The sequence below is a fragment of the Wolffia australiana genome, chromosome 10, assembly GCF_029677425.1.
Source record: "Wolffia australiana isolate 7733 chromosome 10, ASM2967742v1".
Lineage (NCBI taxonomy): Eukaryota > Viridiplantae > Streptophyta > Magnoliopsida > Alismatales > Araceae > Wolffia > Wolffia australiana.
This window is the reverse complement of record NC_135844.1, coordinates 10,333,868-10,354,720: the sequence shown is the minus strand read 5'-3', so window position 1 is coordinate 10,354,720 and position 20,853 is coordinate 10,333,868. Positions and strand designations below refer to the sequence as shown.

The following is a 20,853-nucleotide window of genomic DNA, read 5'->3' as shown; positions in this document are numbered from 1 at the left end:
CATTCTTATCTTGGGTTTTATCACGAACAACCATATATTCGTATCTTGGGTTTTATCATGAACAACAATTATACTCGTATCTTGGGTTTTATCATGAACAGCCATTATACTATTATCTTGGGTTTTATCATGAAAAACCATTATAAGCTTATCTTGGGTTTTATCATGAAAAACCATATATTCTTATCTCCGGTTTTATCATGAACGGCCATTATACTCTTATCTTGGGTTTTATCACGAACAACCATTATAAGCTTATCTTGTGTTTTATCATGAAAAACCATACATTCTTATCTTGGGTTTTATCATGAAAAACCATATATTCTTATCTCCGGTTTTATCATGAACGGCCATTATACTCTTATCTTGGGTTTTATCATGAACAACCATTATACTCTTATCCTGGGTTTTATCATGAAAAAACATACATTCTTATCTTGGGTTTTATCATGAAAAACCATATATTCTTATCTTGGGTTTTATCATGAACAACAATTATACTCTTATCTTGGGTTTTATCATGAACCGCCATTATACTCTTATCTTGGATTTTATCATGAACAACCATTATACTCTTATCCTGGGTTTTATCATGAACAGCCATTATACTCTTATCTTGGGTTTTATCGTGAACAGCCGTATACTCTTAACTTTGTTTTTTTATCATGAACAGTCATAAACTCTTATCCCTAACCTATAAATAAGAGTAATGTTCTATAGTTTATCTATACCTCATTTGATTTTCTCTCTTTCTCTCTCCAACTCCCTCTCAACGATCGTCTTCTTGATCGAGCTGGAAGAAGAGGAAAAACCCTAGAAATTGGTCACCGATTTCATTCTCTTGTAGATCCTCTCCGTGGCGAGATTGGAAGGGCATGGGGAAGAAGAAGAAGAGATCGTCCAAGGTCTGGTGCTACTACTGCGACCGGGAATTCGACGACGAGAAGATTCTAGTGCAGCACCAAAAGGCCAAGCATTTCAAATGCCATGTCTGTAACAAGAAGCTCTCCACTGCCGGAGGCATGGCGATACACGTTCTTCAGGTCCACAAAGAGACCGTCACAAAGTATGACTTTTTGTTGCCTGAGCACTTTTCATGTGTCTCGGATTTGGGGTAAATTTGATTTCGTGTCCACAGTCGTCTGCTTTCGTTGCCGTTGTGTATTAATATTGTGAAATCTAGACCGACTGTTGCCGTATTGTCATGATTACTAGTGTAGATTAATCGATGAAGTATTGTATAGGTTTTTAGCGGTTGAAAAGAGGGAGTTTAATTTCAGGTTTTTAGATTGGTAGTGCGATTCTGATTATGCTAGCTTATACCTGATGGCGTATAATTTATGTTTATTTCATCAATCTGAACTTTTTCTATGTGGTTGTCTGTGATTATCGTAATTCGTCTTCCCCTTTGGACGTTCCACTCTTGCAGCTTTTGGGTAACTTTGAATTCGTGAAAATGTACTGATATTGATTGCGATTCGGTTTTGATGTTTATGACTGACTAACATGTGTCCCAGTTTGCGAAATCTAGGTCAACAGTTTCCTGCTGTTCACAACCAGTTGTCTGATTAAATTGATGAAATTAATGCAGTTTGCTTTCCGATGTCCTAATTGATCATGCTATTCGACGTGAATTTTGATTGTACCTTGGTGTCTTTTTATTTTTGTTTGTTTAACTATGTTAACAAGTGGTTGAGACTGACTTTGATTAGTTAAATATTTAATTTTTACGGACTTCATTTTTTTTTCCTCTAGGGTTCCGAATGCAAAGCCTGAGCGGGAATCGACTGAAATTGAAATATATGGAATGCAAGGGATTCCCCCTGATGTTTTAGCAGCTCATTACGGAGAAGGTATTTTTGGTATTTTTAAATTGATTATTTGCGATTGCCTAATCTATGCTTGATATCTTTTATTCATAGATGTCACTGATGTGATGGCTGTTTATTGTGCATGTATACACCCGTCAAATAATGCTTTGAAATACCTATTTCTTCTGTCGTTTAATTATTTTAGGGGTTTTCCTGATCTCAGCAAAGAAATTCATAAACCAGGTAGAATTTTTATGGAAGGCAGAGTTGACATCTGAACTGTTTTGTCAAAAGAAATTCCCTTCATTTTTTGATCTCTCCTGCTCGATGCAAACCGTGGTGTGAAAGTGGCAGGCTGAAAGAAATCACATAAAACCAAAAGCAACATTGGATTGATTCTTAGATATCATAATATACATAAGTACCAGCTCGGTAATGCTAAAAATTAGAAAAGTTACAATTTGGTTGAAAAAACATATCATGAAAAAATTATGTTGCTTATTTTTCCAAATCAAATTAGCGAATGAAATGAGTTATTTATTTTTCCCTACTCAAATGGTCACTGCTAATTAGCGTACTGTATTTTATCATGGCAGATGATGATGCCTTCTCAAAGTTTCCCAGAATTGATACTCCCTCCTATGGTATTAGGCTTCCGCCAATGCCGGGTTACAGCGCTGTGCCACAAATGTATGTTTCCTGATTCATTATTCAATCCTTCTGAGACCATAACAAAAAGCCATTAACGGCTTTTTGCCCAACTTTATTATTCAACACCTTTCGAAAAGATATTATTGTTAAATGGTTACCATTTTTTTCAGGTACAATCCTGCTGGATTAACTGGGCAGCCTCCTGCCTGGCAACCCCCTCCTCGTCCTCAGCCATGGTTTCCTTCTATGCCACCTCAGCCATCTCTGTTCCCCTTACATAATCTTCCTACTTCTGCACCAGGTTACCCACCAGCTTCCCAAGTTGCTCCTCCTGGCCTACCCTCACAGCCATTATTTCCTATAAATAGTAACACTCCTCCTTTGGGTCCACCTGGCCTTCCTTCCCCACAGCCGACAGTTTCTCAACCTTTGTTCCCCATAACCAGTTCAAGTAACGTTTCTCTCCATAGTTCACTTCCTGGAACTGATCTGACTAGCTCTGTGGACACCAGTTCCCTAACAACTGTGGCAGTCGGAGGTTGCAATTCTTTATCTTTCTGTTCGTGTTGGCTTTTTTGCTTGTTGCCCCTTCAATTCGAAATAACATCGATGAATATGATGCTGTCACCAACAACATTGATGAGCGTTCATCTTCCCTGTCATTCGTCCTTGCTGAAATGACGATGACGAAGATGAAAATGTGTCTTGTTATCTTATCATCATCTCTTGTTGCTCTCCCTCAATCAACCTCACTCTGATGTTGAGAGACAAAAACAAAATCTTCTGCAACATCGATGACGATGAAAATGAAAGTATCGCCATCATTCAAGCAGGAACTGCTGAAGATGTCAGATTTTGATGACCTTGATGATATTCATCATTGTCTGAATAAAGATGATATACTAATGATGGCAATAGCGATGGACCATGGGTAATTGTCATGGCTTCTGTCGTTTGTACAATCCTTTCAAGGGCAAAATAAATGTCATCTCATCGCCGGGTCTTTTTGTTGCTTTATTTCATTAGATATGCTTGTCTTCTGGATCATTTTTTATTTAGACATTGCTAATGCCACTTAAATTTATTTTTTTCCTTAAGGTGCTGCATCGCATATGTATGCCTCTGGGCCGAATACTAGTGGACCTTCAATTGGTCCCCCGCCTGTCATCTCCAGCAAGGCAGCTCCTTCTCAACCGGGCACAAATGAGGTCTACTTGGTCTGGGATGATGAGGCCATGTCAATGGTCTGCTCTTGGCTCCCACTTTCATAAATATGCCAAAATATATTCCATTATTTTGTACATACCACATGAGGTTTATTAACATTGTTTCTGCCATTTTTTTTTTAATTGTGACAGGAGGAAAGACGAGTATGCTTGCCAAAGTATCAGGTGCACGATGAAACCTCCCAGGTAAGTTGCCGACATCTCTCTCTACTGGCATGCGATAATTTTATGAGAATTATTCAAATTCCTTAAATGGTAAGAACATCTGTGACCCATTCTCCGACACCATCCATTTATGAATCCAGACTTTCCCATTGGAAAAAATGATCGTTCCTGGGTGTATGGAGGGGTCCATCCCAAAAACTAGGAACGTTGTGTTAAAATCATCTCGATGAACTTTATCCTACTTTTTGTTTCCGGTAAATTCATTTCTTCTGGGAGATGTTTGGTATTCACAAAACTTCAAATAGGTACCCAAGATTCTAAAATTTCAGCTAGTTAAGTGTTTTAAAATCTGACGAAATTGTGCCAACTCCGGATGTGGGAAATATGGGAGGCTCTCTCCATAGCAGGCAGCCCAGTGATCAACGAAGAAAAAGTATGTACTTATCTATGCATGTCATCTATTTCCCAAAAAAAAATTATGCATGAATCTATGAAAATATGGCTTAGAGGCGGACTTTGTTTCCCCATTTTGCCCATGTGTAGGGTAATCTGCTTCTTTATCTGTTTCTGATCACAGTGTGTGCGACCAGCTATTGGGTACAGGTCAGCTTTTATTTGACCAACCTATGTTGGCTGTCTCTTGTCCATAGCTGATCTCTCTTACTTTTTCTCACTCTCAATTTTCTTCGTTATGTTGTCGGAGTGGGTGATCTGAGTGTGTATCTCTGATGAAATCTCTCTTTCTCTCTCATGTTTTCTTTTTGCAGATGAACTCTGTTGACGCAGCCATCGATCGCAGAATATCTGAGTCTCGCCTTGCTGGACGTATGGCTTTCTAATACTCTTCTTTTTTGCCTTATTTTCTTCGCCTCCATCATATGCGGCACTTGATTATGGTTTGTGAAGTGAGCCCAATTATTTCTTCATTAATTACCTGTCTGGTGCATTCTCTTACCCGTTATTGAGCTTGTCGACTCACACAATAGTGCATAAAGGGACTTCGATAATGTCAACCTTTCCTTGTGCCATCACCCTCTCCTCGTCTGCATTGCGCACCTACTGATTAATCCCTTCAACATGCACCGCCTTGGTAAAGAGGAATCAATGCCAAGTCAGCCACGTCAACGACCAATAGGAGCTTAAATAACATTAGAGTAGTAAGAATTGAAGACGCATCTATGCTCATTATGAGATATAGACGGTCAGGATTAAATACAGGAAAAATATAGATGGCTAGGATTGAATATAGATAGGATAAATCTAATGGAGAGGATTAAATCTAGATAGGCAGTTAAAATTTTCGATTTTGAATTTCCTGTTACTAGCCATTAATATTAATATATGATGTATAAATACAAACCCATCTGTTATTAATCAGATTAAGGAAGTTAGGACTCCATCCAAAAAATCTTGATTTTCCACAAGAGGTGCGTGCAGATGTATTTTTCTGTCCTTTTATCCTGCTTTGTTTTGTTTAAATCCACGGCATAAAATTTGATGAGTTACAAATGTGGACATTAATCAGGGTGGGAACAATTCCATCCCACCTACTGCTTGGAGGCCCACGATTTGAAGCATGCTATTGAATCAAAGACTGTTGCTAGTACCTAAGATAGACTCAAAAAACTGATGAACAAACAGAAGATGCTGAATTTTAGTTTTTAATTAATGTGAGATGTTATTTAGTATCTAGTACACGTACAAGGTCTTATTAAAATGCTGGAAATATTCAGTGTGTTCTAATTTTATGATCCGTGTTTGCAGTATCTCTTCTCTCCCTTATCTGTAAAATTCTTTTTTACCCGTCACACCTCCCTTCTACGGGCTAGAGTATCTGCCAAACCATAAACAAAGTAGGAAAATCCAGAACCATCCAAGACTCGTAGTTTGGACGGAGTCCGAGAGAATTGCAATACAGCTAGAAGGGAAGACACAGTGAGAGAGTGTATAAGTATTTTCAATAGCTGCCAGTACACTAGTTGATGGGAGTTACGCGCAAGGCCTGCTCTCCTTGACCAGTTCTTTTAGCTTTTCTCATCAAATTCATGTGCTAGACGTCCTTAATATGCACGCTGAAGCAATCGACAATGGCAAGGATATGATGTTGGATCTCAAATTGGGCGTACACACATTGTACTGTATATACATGGTTATTATTATCAAACTTATTTATCCATTTGATGTGGTTTTATAAGGTATGGGATTAAGGCATCATTCATGTTGCTATGGTTGCATGTAGGGTTTGAATGTGGGTCAGTTATATAACTGTAATGGATGGTTTTGTAAACTGATATTCCCATAAAGGCCTATAAGAGAGTTGTTGTGGTCCCTAGATCAAGTAGAATGTGAGACCCTCCCGCCCCCATTTGCTGAAGAGGATTCAGTCTCCACTGCTTTGATCCAGAAGATCCACTCCAACCCATCCAAGAAGATGGACTCCGTCACGCTTCCATTGACTATATTTTCTATCATATGATTCTCCATGAGAATGAATTTTCAGTTGTAGATCTTTAGAGACCAATGTTACCCCTAAAAATATGGGTGCTATCTTTAAAATACATGTTCTGAAGAAAATTTAACTTTGTCAACTTTGAAGCCTCCTGAAATTTTATTTGTTGGCTATAAATTATTAGTAAAATCATAATTAAAAAACATTTGCATTAAAATGTCGTAAAATGTTATTATTCTAAAAATGCATACTACGAAAGTGAACGTAAGAATTATTTCAAGTTCTAAGTTAATGAATCAGGAACAGTGTTGATATTAATTTAATGTAGTGAAAGTTTTCATAGGCTTATTGGGAGATCCCGATTAGTTTTTCTATACACGTTCATAAATTTCTATACAGGTTCATATAACTATTCTAATTTCCTCATGTAATTAAATGTGTCCACAGATAAAAAATGAAATAAAATTCATTGATGACATTTCAAGGAATACCAATAAAGCAATGTTTTCATTTAGGTATAAAATCATTTTAAACACATTTTATGATAAAATTACCTTTTATGATAAAATTTCCTCGGCCGGAGAGATGAGACAGGATTGGAGAGATAATGGAGAAACGCCTGCAAGGGCCAAAAGAGATATTAAAGAAAAAAAATGAATGGTAGGAGATAGAGATCGAGAGAGAATAGAAAAACAGTGGTTCAAATTTAGAAAAAGTATGGGAAGGTGATTTTTGTCATGACTTTAGACATAGTTTCATTAAATACTCATAGGTAGATCATTCTTATTTGATCCTTAACCTATAGATTTGAAGGAAAAAGGAGAGCACATCAAATTATCTCTAAATAAAACTTTTTATAAATTAATCATGACCTAACCTAGTTAAAAATGTGAGTAAAATCTACACATTTATCGGTAAATTATGGTTGTTAGAACCATCAGCAGAGTGACTGATGTCCCACAGATTTTTGGATGGAGTTCTAAAGGTTTGCGATAGAATACGGCATGGGAGATTTTGTACTAGGTCTTTATTCATGGTCATTAGCTGCTAACACACCAGACATTGGGAGTTACGTGCAAGGTGAAGGTGGTGTTTCTTCTGCATCAGGGTCAGTGGGCACGTGCGGAGTAGCCACAGAAGTGCTCTCGATGTGCGATTTGGAAGGGTGGTTTGACCACTCATTCATTTAAGTTTTCCTGGTCAATTAGATGTGTTTTAAGTGTCATTTCTTTGTGTTCTTGTGGCTATAAGGCTAGTGAGTTTTTGAGTTGTTTGTATCTCAAATTTTTGAAGTGAATCAATCATGAAGTTTATCTTTCCTTCTTCTCTCCTTTCTTTGAGTGTTGTGAGCGAGTGTGTAGAGGTGTTCTTGGATAACTCCTTGAACATACTCTCACAGTCGGGTTTTTTTATCCAATCAAGTGGTATCAAAGTGTTCTGATCCTGGTGTTTGTACTCAGTGGGCTATGCCAAAGTGGAGAGGCTCTTCAAAATTGCAACAGGAGGCTCCATCAATGTCTATGCAAGACGAAAGGGTGAATATTGGCATTCCAATGGCCACCTTGAAGCTGAATGATCAGAACTATCGTCATTGGGCAATGAGGATGTAGGTACATCTCGATTCACATGGTATTTTGGGCATGATTGAAGGGACTGAAGAGAATATAAGAAAGGATAGACAGGCCCTCTCCTTGATTCTAAATTATGTCCTGGAATCTCAAGGGAGATATCTCGACAACAAGAAAAGTACAAAGGAGAATCGGGACACTCTCCGAGTGCTCCATGTGGTTGTGGATCATGCGGTGGAGTCAAGAATTCAAGCTTTGAGAAGAGAGTTTGAAATTATCTCCATAAAGAAGGGTGAAAAAGTAAGTGACTATGCTTCAAGGTTTGTGGGAATTATCACTGAGCTCAGAGATTTGAGTGAAATTCTTGAAGATAGAGAGGCGGTGTCTAAACTTCTCAGGTCAGTTCCCAAATAATATGATGCTCTAATTCTTCCACTGGAGCAATTTTGTGATTTGAATAACATGAAGATAGCTGAAGCGATTGGGCATCTCAAGGTGCGTGAGACACGGTTTTCTGAGAGGAATGCAAGGGAAGAAGAGCAAGCTCCCCTCTCTAGGGCCTTCAATCAAGTCAAGAGGGTCCAAGGTGATTCTTCTTCACATGGGAGAGGACAAAGAAAAGGGAGCTGAGAGGGGCTACATAAAGACTAGTGCAGGAGACAATGAAGATGGAGATAGGAAGCCTTGTGACAAAACAAAAATCAAATGTTATGGTTTTCAAATATTTTTGGGCATTTTGCAGAAGAATGCAAGCTTCCCAATAAGAGGAGATACAGAGAAGAGGAGAAATCAAAGGTGGCAAAGAAAGAAGAAGAATCCTCTTTGATGATGATGCAGACAGACGAGTGTGGTGTATCATTGTTCCTAGGAGTGAATGGAGCTACCAAATAAGATTTATGGTATCTTGATACCGGGGCCAGCAGCCATATGAGCACCAAGAGATCATACTTCCAAACTATGGATGACAATGTGAAGGGTCTTGTAAGGTTTGGAGATGGCTCTTCAATCAAGTATGAAGGGAAAGGTGAAATTCGTGTAAATTGCAAGAATGGTGAGCTCATGAGTTTGTCAATGTTCTTTTCATGCCGAATATGAAGACTAAAATTTTAGGACTTGGAAAGCTTGATGATCAAGGGTGTGAGACCAACTTGAAGAGTGGAAATCTTACAATCCATGACAAGGAAGGAACACTGCATGTACACGATGAAGTTGTATATAAGCGAGTTGTGTCTTCTTTTAGGAGAATATGGCAAGGCATGGCTGTGGCATACAAGGTTCTGTCATCAGAGTTTTAGGAATCTACAGAAAATGGTGAAAGGTAATTTATTCTAAGGTCAAGGAGGAGAAAATTTTGATCAATTGTTGCTACTGAAGAGAATGGACAGTGTTCATCCATTGAAGATCAAGTGAGGAGATTAAGGTCAGTGAAATCTATCTATGAAGCCATTGATCTAGCCAGGGAAGAGGGTTCTCTTCTTTTTTTTTGAAGAAGCCACTTCATATACCAAAGCCTCTAAAGATCAAACATGGAGGGAAGCCATGAAAGAAGAGATTGCTTCTATTGAGAACAATAACACTTGGATTTTGGTGAAGGCTCCTAGGAATTATAAGCCCATAGGTGTCAAGTGGGTTTACAAAATCATGTGGGAGACATGGGGAAGAATAAAGCAAGGTTGGTGGTGAAGGGTTATACCCAAATATTTGGAATTGACTATTAAGAGGTATTCTCTCCTGTTGCTCGTTTTGAGTCAATTTGAATATTGATTGCATTGGCATCTCAAAGTAGTTGGAGACTGCATCATCTTAATGTTCAATCAGCCTTCTTCAATAGTGAAATTGAGGATGAGATATATGTGCACCAACCAGAAGGTTTTGTGGAGGAACATAGAGAAAGTTATGTGTTAAAGCTCTTTATGGTCACAAGCAAGCCCCTAGAGCATGCAATGCAAACTTGAATGCTACATTGGAGCATATTGGATTCAAGATGAGCAAGAATGATCAAGGAGTCTACTTCATCCATTCTATCATTCTATGTTGTTTGTAGATGTTTATGTTGATGATCTAATCATTATAGGAGGTAATGAAGAGAAAATTGAAGAGTTCAAGGAAGAGATGATGAACACATTCAAGAGGACAGATATCGAGTTTTTGAGCTCTTATTTGGGCATTCAAGTTATTCAAGGTACATCTGAAATTACTTTGAATCAAAATCTTTATGCAAAATATATACTTTTAACTTTCATATGGTTGATTGCAATCCAACAAAGATTCCCTTGGAGACATCTCTCAAGTTGACAAATGAAGGTGGAGATACCAAGGTTGATGCTACTATTTATAGAGGGTTAATTGGGAGTTTAAGGTATTGCTACTTACCCAGCGTGATCTAACCTATTTGGTGAGCTTTTTGAGCACATATATGTCAAGCCCTACATCTGAACACTGGGTAGCAGCCAAGAGAATTATAAGTTAGTCTGAGAGGTTCCACTAATCTTGGTCTGGTGTACAAGAAAGGGAAGAAGGAATTCAGTATCATCGGCTATAGTGATGTGATTTCACTGGAGACATGGAAGATAAGAGTACTTCAAGAGATCATCTTTCTTGGGGTTCTACTTATCACATGGAATTCTTTGAAACAGAAGATAGTAGCTATATCATCATGTGGAGCAGAATATGTGTCTCTTACTTGAGCAGCGTGTCAAGGGGTGTGGATAGCTAGAATGGTGAAGGAGATAATGGAATTTAGGAGCAAGCCCATTAAAATAAGACTGGACAACCAAGCAGCTATCATTTTATGCTAGAATTAATCTCATCATAAAAGAACCAAGCATAAGGATACTCGCCATCATTTCATCAGAGATTATGTTGAAAATGGAAGCGTGGAGGTGGAGTATGTGAAGACGAAGCAACTTGTTGACATATTCACTAAGCCATCGGAAAGAATTAAACACCAAGATTTATGTGAGAATCTGGGGATGACTAAATTATTCAATGATCAAAGAAACAAGGAGGAGATTGAAGGTGGTGCTGCTTCTTCATTGGGGTGTGGGGGCATACGCGGAGTGCCAGAAGCGTTCTCGGTGGGCAATTCGGGAGAGTGGTTTGACCACTCATTCATTTAAGCTACCCTGTTCAATTAGATGTGTTTCAAGGGTCATTTCTTTGTGTTCTTGTGCCTTTACGGCTAGTGAGTTTTTGAGTTGTTTGTATCTCGAATTTTCAAAGTGAATCAATCATAAAGATGATATTTCTTTCTTCCCTCCTGTCTTTAAGTGTTGTGAGCGAGTGTATACAGGAGTTCTTGATAACTCCTTGAACATACTCTCATCCAATCAGGGTTTTTAATCCCATCACAAGGCCATCTTTCCACAATTAGGTCTTCTTGTGGAGAGGGTTAAATGCCAGGATGAATGTCCTAACGATGCACATGACATAGAGAGATATTGAGACAAAGATTAAGAGGGAGAAACATACTTGTTCCTCTCGTTCTCTTTCTCTCTTGTACTGGCCTTCTAATCATATGTACGTCAAATTCCAGCAGATGGAGAAATGGAAGTAGGATAATTGAATTTGTTTGTTTTTATGGAAACATTAACATTCAATCTAGCGTATTCTTATGATGGCTCATGTTCTGATGCAGACGAAGAGAGGGTGACGGCACAAGGAACAGTCGCCGTGATTGCACTCTATTACTGCACTATTGTCTGAGTTGAGGAGCTTGATAATTGGTAAGAGAATGTTGAAAGAGTCTGTTCCCACTCAAGAACAAGAAGAGATAAGAAGAAAAGGAAGAAGAGAGAAGAGAGAGAGAGAGATGTAGAGTTAGGATTTTTGTCTATCCATAAACATTGATGAATAACATTGGTTTGTGTTTACAGTGTACAGTTATAGTTATAAAGTATAAATATTATATGTTATAATCATAGACGTTATAACAAATTATAACAGCTATAACAAACAAATAGTAACTGTTGGATCCTTTCTTCATATATCCCTATCTATATTTAATCCTAATTATGTTTAATCCTATAACTATGTTTAACCCTATATTTAATCCTAACTATTCTCATAACAAGTATAAGGGGTGTGTGTCCGTATTTTACTAGCTACTTTTTTGTTACTGTAGAGCCGCAAACTTCCTGTCATTCCAATGCTGATTGATTATGTTAATATTCATTCAAAGTCATCGATGGATTTTTAAGATCATTTTTTTAGTGCAGTGACTAGTACCCAAATTTGAGGAGACTAATTTTAAATGTGTGAATTTGTATAAAAGATACATTTTTCTTAGTCCTTAGAACTCTTTCAAAACAACTTTCTTAATATCACCAGAGTTTTAACTGGTTAATCATGAAGATAAAATAAGAAAAGATGAGAAAGAGAAATGTTAACTTTACAATATTATTTCTTAGAACAATGTGTGGGAGACCAGGTATCTGTAATAGGATAGTGTTTTTATGAGGACCTGTATAACGTTAAAAGATATATTTAGCATTAAATGTATTAAAAAATTATTTCAAACCTGATAGGTTACCAGTATTATCCCCAAAAATGTATCAATTAGTTTGATCTCAATTTGTAGGTGTGCACATATATATTTAATTACAAGTAGGATATTATAATACATATACATATATTATAGTGTTTAGAAAATTTATGAACGTCTACATAGAAATCTATTGCAACTTCTTGATAAGACTTTAAAACAATAGAAATTCTGAATTAATATCACTAGAATTCGCAAAATATTAATTTTTAACCTCAAAAAAATACAAACGAATATTCAGGTATTTTTAGTTTTTGGAATAATACCATTATATGTGATGCTAGTCATTTTGATATGATTTTAATAATAATTTACATCCAATAAAGATAAATGTTCAAGTCAAAATTTTGTTTTAGGATAGCACACATATTTTTAATGATATGAGTGCTCTCCATAATTGTTTTATCTTAGTCCGTGTTTTACCTGATCTATCATCCTTACTATCTGTTAGTGGTTTTTTGTTTGTGAAATTACATGAATCATTTTAGTGTTTGGAATGATAGAAACCCACGTATTTGAAAATTAAAAGTTAATAAAACAAAGATGTTGAGCATTTAAGTTTAATTATGCAGTGACATTCATTATTTTTCTCATCTGATCTCATAAATCATATTTAATATCATGTAGGCTAGTGTCAGAATAAGGAAATATGAAATGTGTTACAGCAGTTTCTGAATATCAGGTTTATGAATGGTAAATATCAAGTATAAATTTTTCATCTAATGATAGTGTTTTATGATGCTTCAAAGTTGACAATGTAAAATTTTCTTCACAATATGTAGTTTTAAGATATCAGACATATATATGTGGTGATAATATTGGTAAATATAAAATAAAAATTCAAATTTTATTTGTGAAGAGTCATTCATTTGATTTTAATATTTAGTATTTTTATTCTATTATTTTATTTAATTTATTTTTGTGTAGGAACTTATCTTTGGCTCTTGAAAAACTAAAAAATATATATTATTTTAAACTTTACTAGCATATAAAATTTTAATAAAACTTAGTGCTGAGCCATTCTGGCTCAACATGAAGTGTTTTAACTTTATCTCTCTCTTATCTAATGAACTCCAATTAAAATTTTTCATATCTTTATGGGAAAATGTAAATAATATAAATTCTATGAAACTGCCTCATGAAAAAATTCTACAATTTTTTTTGTAAAAATAATAAAAATGATTGAGAAGTTCTCAGCAATCACTTTTTAAGCAACATTCATTGTAATTGTTGAATTATGCCAACAACCTCTCAACGTGTAACACCATGTGCACTTTCTTGATCGGATATGTGAAAAAATATAGTAGAGCCCGGCCTTTCAGCTACAACATTTTTCACAATGGTGATAAAATTACTTCTAAAATTGAAAATCTAGACCTAGGCCATGGGCTTAAAGGTGGTGAATAATATGTTAATTTTGGACCATGTATAGGAAGAGAAAGGCCCTATGCTGATGATTATTCTAACATCAAGTAGTAACGGGATATCTGTTGAACTTAAAAATAAATTATAGATAACACTTAATTTTTTTTTTCTTGACATTATAATTTCTTAGATTTAAATTCTAATATTAGCGAGTAAAATAAACAAATTTATTTAAAATCTATCATTTTGATTTCAGGTCAACATGATGAGATCCTGAATTTATAATCCTGATTTCAGAAAAACATAACCATTTTTGAGTTCCAAATAATATGAGTGTATTTTCTTTTAGAATATAGCATGCATGAAAGAAATCAATAAAAGTGGAGATAATAATCTAAAATTCAACACACTGATCCACTTTCATTCTTAAAAATCATATCTTGAACCAGATATATATTTTTCATTTTATACCTTTCAATTAATTTGTCCTACTAAGGTAATACATAATGACTTATCTTTCAAATCTCCAAGATTCTGCACTCAACTAATTTATGAACATTTCTCTTTGATTATTAGTAAAATATAACCATGTGGAAACTTAGTCATCAAACTATAGATTGTAGAGACAACATTTTCAGTGCTAATGGAATGCTTGGTGAACAGGTTGGCACTAGGATGAGCAAACAGTTTGGTGGAAATATTCATCCAGATATTTATTTTTTTGACACACTCGAGCAGAAAACTGCAATTGTTTAAGATTTTATTGCATTTTGATTGGAAAAGGTGAGTGATATGGTAATACAGATATTAATCTAAAATAATGATTCAATCAAATTGATTGAATTGAAATATTTAACTACTTAAAATTTTGGCCAATTTAGGTGTCTAGAGTAATTATGGATTAAATCTGCCTAAGGATTAAATCATTGAGTAAATATTGTCGAGATAAAAAAAGAAACAGAAGATGATGTTGCAGCCAAATAAATGAGGGTAGTGGTAGTGGTAGTGGTGGGGACAGGAGGTAGAAGAGGAGACAGGTGGGGGTTGCATGAAAGAAGAGTTGAGCCGATGGCAATGGAGGAAGAGAGAGGATGAATGGGAGGAGAGACTAAGCCGATGACACGGGGAAGACTTTTCATGATGTGTTCACTTTTGGTATGTATTGAAACCATGAGACATTTTTTCCATTAAATTACTCAATGATTAATGTGAATAAAGTAGTGCATGGATGCATCTGTTGATGGATCAGGAGCTCACGTGTAATCATCATTACAGTGGAAATAGGTGCCACAATTTTTAGATTAACCCTTGCAGCAATGTATCAACTCTGACAAGATGATACATATTTCATGTGTATTGAGGATTGGGCAGACCATGCATGTTGCTATGTCTCAACAAGGACTGTCAAAGGAGGAAGATTTATGATAGTTTCCCAACAGGTCAATATCATAGATAATAATTCATAAGACAATGATCAAGCTTTGAGCTGACATGGCATGAAGCGTGTATCACATACGGGAATGGAGTAATCTTTATCGTCGTATCATCTTAAATAATATCATAGGGAAGTATTAAAATACCCATTTTGTTGTATAAACTTCTTTGGTAGCCTTGTTATTCGTCCATGGCCACTGTCTAGAAGAATTGCGGTATAGGCGACGAATCAGGACATCAACAATTGAAGGGGATGGCTGCTGGTGCAGATGGAGGCTGATGAGGATAAGGGTTCACAACCTTAAAAAGGTCCATGGGTGTGATTTAATCACAGCATTTGGCCTCCTACTTAGAGAGATCAATGGCCACGGACAAAGTCATCCTTCTTGACCCCTAGTCATTGGCCCCTTCACCGAAATGTCAATTTTCAGCAAGGGGATAATGGCAATCCAGTTCTCCAGTCACCAAATAAGTGCCTTGAAGCAGCCTTCTGAATCAACGACATGTAGGGCTCTATCCCTGACTCATAAATTCAAATTTTATCATTTTTTGATGTATCATTTGTTGCAAAAAATAGACATGGGGGAAGCTGATACGTCAATATAAAGGAATTAAATAAGAGTTCACTAAGCCGCATTTTATTCACATTTCATATTAAATCCTATCTTAGAGCATTTGCATTTAGTGAAATATCATGATAGAAATCTCCACATATATTCATCTTTTAAGTAATATAAAAGTATAGGTTTTTGTACTCAATGTGACCCACTTGGCCAGTCAGTCAAGTCAGCCGAATTTAACCTCTTCCTTGGAGAATTTTGGAACTTTTTCAGGACTAAGAAAATTGCTCTTATGAAAAGACAATGGGATCCTTCATAAAGCCAAAGGAGATCTCATTGGGCTAATGGGCCTTCCTATTAAGAGAATACCCAAGAAGGAACTCCAAGAGACCTTTTTAAAGGATTCAGATCTTCTGGAAGCACCACTAATGGGCCTATGAGCTTGGCCCTAATTTCACCCATCAAATTGATCCATTATCTAAGGCATGCCTATAAATGCTTTAGACTTCTTTATAAAAGACATCCTTTTTTTATTTTAGTCAAAGGGTGAGAAGATTCTTTTCTTGCTCTCTCTTTCTCTTTAGTTCTGAGAGTTAGTGAGGCCCAAGTGTAAGGTGAGCTGACAAGGCCTAGGTGGGAGAGAGAAATCCTTCTCTCTACTCCCTCTCCCAAGGGTTCCCTCCTCTCTCTCTCTCTCTCTACCTTGGAGCTGCCATGGGATCCAAGAAATGAGAAGCTTCCAGGGCTTCTGTAGTTGAAAGGAGAGGCCTACCAGCCAGGTAAGCCAGTACTTTCTCCCTCTACCCTTATCCTTCTTGACTAATCTTGATTCCTTCTGGTAGAAATCAAGATTAGGGGTTCTTTCTCTCTCTAAACTACCTGCCCTGTGAGAATTGGGTATTCTTGGCCCAAGAATACACCCAATTACATTTAAAACTCTTGGCAGATCCCACAAGTGTAGGGTGAAACAGAATCCTACAAATCTTGGTCGAAATTACATTTTCGACCAAGATAAAAATCACTAAAATCACTAAAACATGTTCTTAACTTACCTGAAGTTTTTTACACTCCATTTAATCATAATAAATTTGAATACATTTCCTAAAATTCTTACACATGTTTTTAGCTTAAATCCACTCAAATTTGGTCTAGTTTCTCTCTTTCATTCGACCCTCACTCCCCTATCAGTGAGGAATATAAATTCATTGATAAAGCTAGTGAACTCCTCACTCGACCTAGGTTAGTGATACTTAGTGTCAGTAACCTAGAACCTTAGTTCTCAGTCTATTAGAAGCCTCTATGAATTGCAACAGCTCTAGGGCAGCTCGACAAACTCATGACGAGACCATATAAGCTCCATGAAGACTAGTATTCACACCAGCATGGATATCACAAATCAAACAAGCATAAGAACATTAGGCGGCTGTGGTTGGTGCCCCTTTCCATGCAATTTTTGAAAGTAGGCCAATTATGTACTCCAAAATACCATTATAATTCCCAGCTTCTTTTACATATGTTTTCATTTTGGATGACTATTAATTTTAATTTGAGTCACGAAACACTTTGAATTACACTGAGTATGTTTAGAATCTGATAGCTTCACCGAGTCATTTCATTCAACACCTTACATTATTCTAAAATTGTGGGAATTTAATCATATTTTCTCTTTCATCTTATAGTAAAAATACCATAAGTAAATGTATAAATCTTTAAACTTTCTTTAAAATTAGATACCTGAAGGTTGAGTGATTTTTAATGAAATGCCAAAGATTATGTTTTGATGAGTGTTCAAAGTGAATTAAGAAGGCTATTATTTTATCTTCTAACTTCATCATTTATGTTCTCACATCAATAAGTAAGATTCATCTATCTCTTAGACTACATATCATTACCTTTATTATTTTAGCCCTATACTTTATCATATCTATCTATCTCAGCTTACATTACTATTATAACTACTCACATGTTATCTTTTATTATCATTTTTATTATTTGTTCCTATTCTTCTTTACTAACTTATAAGTAAGTCCATCTATAAACTTCAGTCCTCGTTGAGATGACCTAATACTAGATACTTCAATGAGTTTAATACAAATTTTATCTGGCTAAAGAAAATTAAATTTCCTACTACACTATCTTACATTACTTAAGTTTCTTTTTTCAACCATCTTTCATTAATAACATGGTGAGTACATATGTTATTCGATCATAATATCTAGTGTAAATATTATTCATGTATAAAATACATAATGAGCTGTAAGGTCGAAAATATTAGATACTCGTTGATATGACCTAATACTAGATACTTCAATGAGTTTAATATAAATTTTATTTGGCTAAAGCAAATTAAATGTCCAACTACACTATCTTACATTGCTTAACTTTCTGTTGTCAACCATCTTGCATTACTATCTTAAATTAATAACATTGTGAGTACATATGTTATTGGATCATAACATCTAGTGTAAATACTATTGATCTAGTGTTAATACATCATGAGCTGTAAGGCCGTAAAGTCTCATCCACACAATAACTACTAATATTTGAGGCTGTATATCAAAAATGTGAGGTATAGGACTAACACATAATATCACACCTTTAAACATTGGAGTTTAATTCTAAAAAATAAATAAAAATGGTGATTAATATTTAATCATAGTCAGAAATAAAAGGTGGTTGATGGGAGAAATCTCATTACACTATAGATTTCACTAGTTGAGTCAACCCCCATGGGATCTATAAACACTAATCCATTTTTGATACTTTCGACTATAACCAATAACTTCACCTCCATGAGCTTAGAGGCACTTGAGCTTTAGTTGTTTTTCGACAACCTTAGAATAACTCTATTTTCAGGATACATGTGTATGATCGCTATATTAGAATTCGATTAACTGCATTTTTTATTATTTATTCAGCAAATGACTCCAAGATGTAGCATGAAGTTTCACAACCACATGACTTGATATTATACCAAATGGACATCCTTCACATTCAAGCATCCACCAAAGTCTTATTTCAAACAATCTTGGTTGAAAACATCCACAACATATTTCATATATATATATGACTTTTGTGATAGTCCTGAAGTGCCAATGGATCTTTCTTGATGGATCTTTATTCCGATGTATAAGTGGCTTTATCCTTCATACCAAAATTGTTGGATAGGAAATCTTTGGTCTCCTTTAAAAGGTTAAAACATGATGAGATGATCAAATGTCATTGGAGACATATTATTCATATGTAGTGTTTTCTCGAAAGAGCACCATCAGAATCCAACTCATATATTTCACATATATAAATTGATGAACTGTGTTTTCCTTAAACTCTAAACGTTAACAGCACTATGGAAATTTAAGTAAAATAGTTTGGAATCTTGTACTAACCCCAATATAAATGTCTTCAGGTTCAAACCATCTGCTCTTTCCCAGCAATAATAAAACATTGAGATGGCTTCATGTATGCTTCACCCAACTCTCCATTTATGTAGCTCTACATTAACTGTGTTACTAAGGTCATGAATGTTTTAAATTGAACAAATATGTTATTTATTATGGATGTGCAACACTTTTAATGAATCAATGATTATATATAAAATTCAATGAATAGGTAATAAATTATCACGTGGTTCAGAATAAAATTTCTTCTGGAAATTCAGAGCTACAACTATCTGGCTATTCCAGTAATTATGGATAAAAATAATGTTTCTTAATAAGTGATTAATAACCTGTTTTTTTAAGGGATGCAGACAGAAATATCTATACTTAAGGAGAATGTCAATAAATAAATGAATATATTAATGCATAAAAACTTTTATTATATGAATTGTGATGTTTCAGAAAAAACTTTTAAATAAATCAATATTTAAATGTGTAATGATACTTCTATTATTAAAAACTTTAATATTTTAGTATTTAAACGGTAAGTTATAAAGCCAAAATAATTCAGTCTTTAAATGTGTAATTATAGTTTTATTACAATACCATGAGAAACGAGTTATTTACAATATGATAGCATTTCTACTAAAGTAAAAAGTACATCTCTACAAATAGTTTTAGGGTAGGAGTCATAAATCGCTGATGATCTCAGTAGTCATTTCAATCAATTTCCACTAGAGTATAGCTCATTTTATTTCTAATTTGTAATTATTTCCCTTTATTTATATTGGTAAAATCATGTATCTTTTGTCTTTGAGTATATGTAATTAACCCTCTATGATTTGAATTTTAGAGTTCATAAATTACATAAACTGTTTTTTATTATTTTCCATTCAAGATAAAGTGAGATTTATTTTCCTCTCTCTCCTCCTCTAATCCCATAATTTTTCATTACAACTTTTTATATAGGAGAAAGCTAAAATAAGAACAGTTGATTTTAATTTATATATATATATATATATTCTTCCCTGACTATTTTAATGAGACGTTTGGATCTAAGTTAGCAGCACTAGTATTATGAGCTATAATGTTTTTTTTATTTCTGGGTTATCACATGAACCTAGATTGTTATTGGACAAAATGGTATGGCTTATATGCAGGACCACGATGTTGATATGGGTAGATTTAGGAAACAAAACAATGAAAAGCTTGAGATGAGGGTCACTGAAATGGAGAGGAATCAACTGAGAGGTTTACGGTGAGATAAACACAAACAAAGATGAGTTTCAGATTATAGAATTCAAGAGAAATATATGACCTGATCAAGATGGGGGCAGAGAGATAGAGATGGGAGGACGTGTTCAAATTCTTGAATTATCAGTTTTTTACATAAGGTTAGTGTGACAGGAGAAAATATGAACCAAATATGAGCTTTGAGACTGACAACATCACCTTGTGCAGAATAAAATATCTTAATTTTTGTTTCTTGGATTGAGTTGCATCAAAGTTTTGCCACGCCCAAGCCTCTAGAGGTCCATCCTTGACAAGTCAAATATCCTTGAGTTCTTCTCAATCAGTGATTCTAGAGATCTGAAAATCTTCTAGCCATTCTTAGTCATAAAACAGCAGGGTGTTATAGGAGAGGAAATAAGAAGTTATAGGTATTACCAAGAGGAGACTTGCATGGTCTATCTTGCTTAGGAC

At 35.3% G+C, this 20,853-nt stretch overlaps 1 protein-coding gene across 3 annotated transcripts; it reads left to right on the top strand.

Moving 5' to 3' along the window:
- The first annotated feature begins 724 nt into the window (after positions 1 to 724).
- Positions 725 to 4,783, top strand: SUF4 (zinc finger (C2H2 type) family protein). Of its 3 annotated transcripts, none has more exons than XM_078581785.1 (8): positions 725 to 1,066; positions 1,756 to 1,853; positions 2,408 to 2,501; positions 2,633 to 3,000; positions 3,561 to 3,706; positions 3,821 to 3,874; positions 4,397 to 4,456; positions 4,621 to 4,783. In XM_078581785.1, exons 1-8 carry the CDS (start codon positions 876 to 878, stop codon positions 4,690 to 4,692), a joined length of 1,083 nt encoding a protein of 360 aa, XP_078437911.1. In that variant the 5' UTR covers positions 725 to 875; the 3' UTR covers positions 4,693 to 4,783. The 3 variants fall into 3 exon arrangements, 2 of the variants coding, with proteins under 2 accessions (XP_078437911.1, XP_078437912.1); XR_013582786.1 differs by having other exon boundaries at positions 726 to 1,066; positions 3,821 to 4,286; XM_078581786.1 differs by lacking the exon at positions 4,397 to 4,456 and having other exon boundaries at positions 726 to 1,066.
- The last annotated feature ends 16,070 nt before the right edge of the window (positions 4,784 to 20,853 follow it).

Coding starts and splice junctions, on each gene's coding strand:
- SUF4 (XM_078581785.1), top strand. CDS start 876: ATGGGGAAGAAGAAGAAGAGATCGTCCAAGGTCTGGTGCTACTACTGC. Junction 1,067..1,755: donor CACAAAGAGACCGTCACAAA/GTATGACTTTTT, acceptor TTTTTCCTCTAG/GGTTCCGAATGCAAAGCCTG. Junction 4,457..4,620: donor CGACCAGCTATTGGGTACAG/GTCAGCTTTTAT, acceptor TTCTTTTTGCAG/ATGAACTCTGTTGACGCAGC.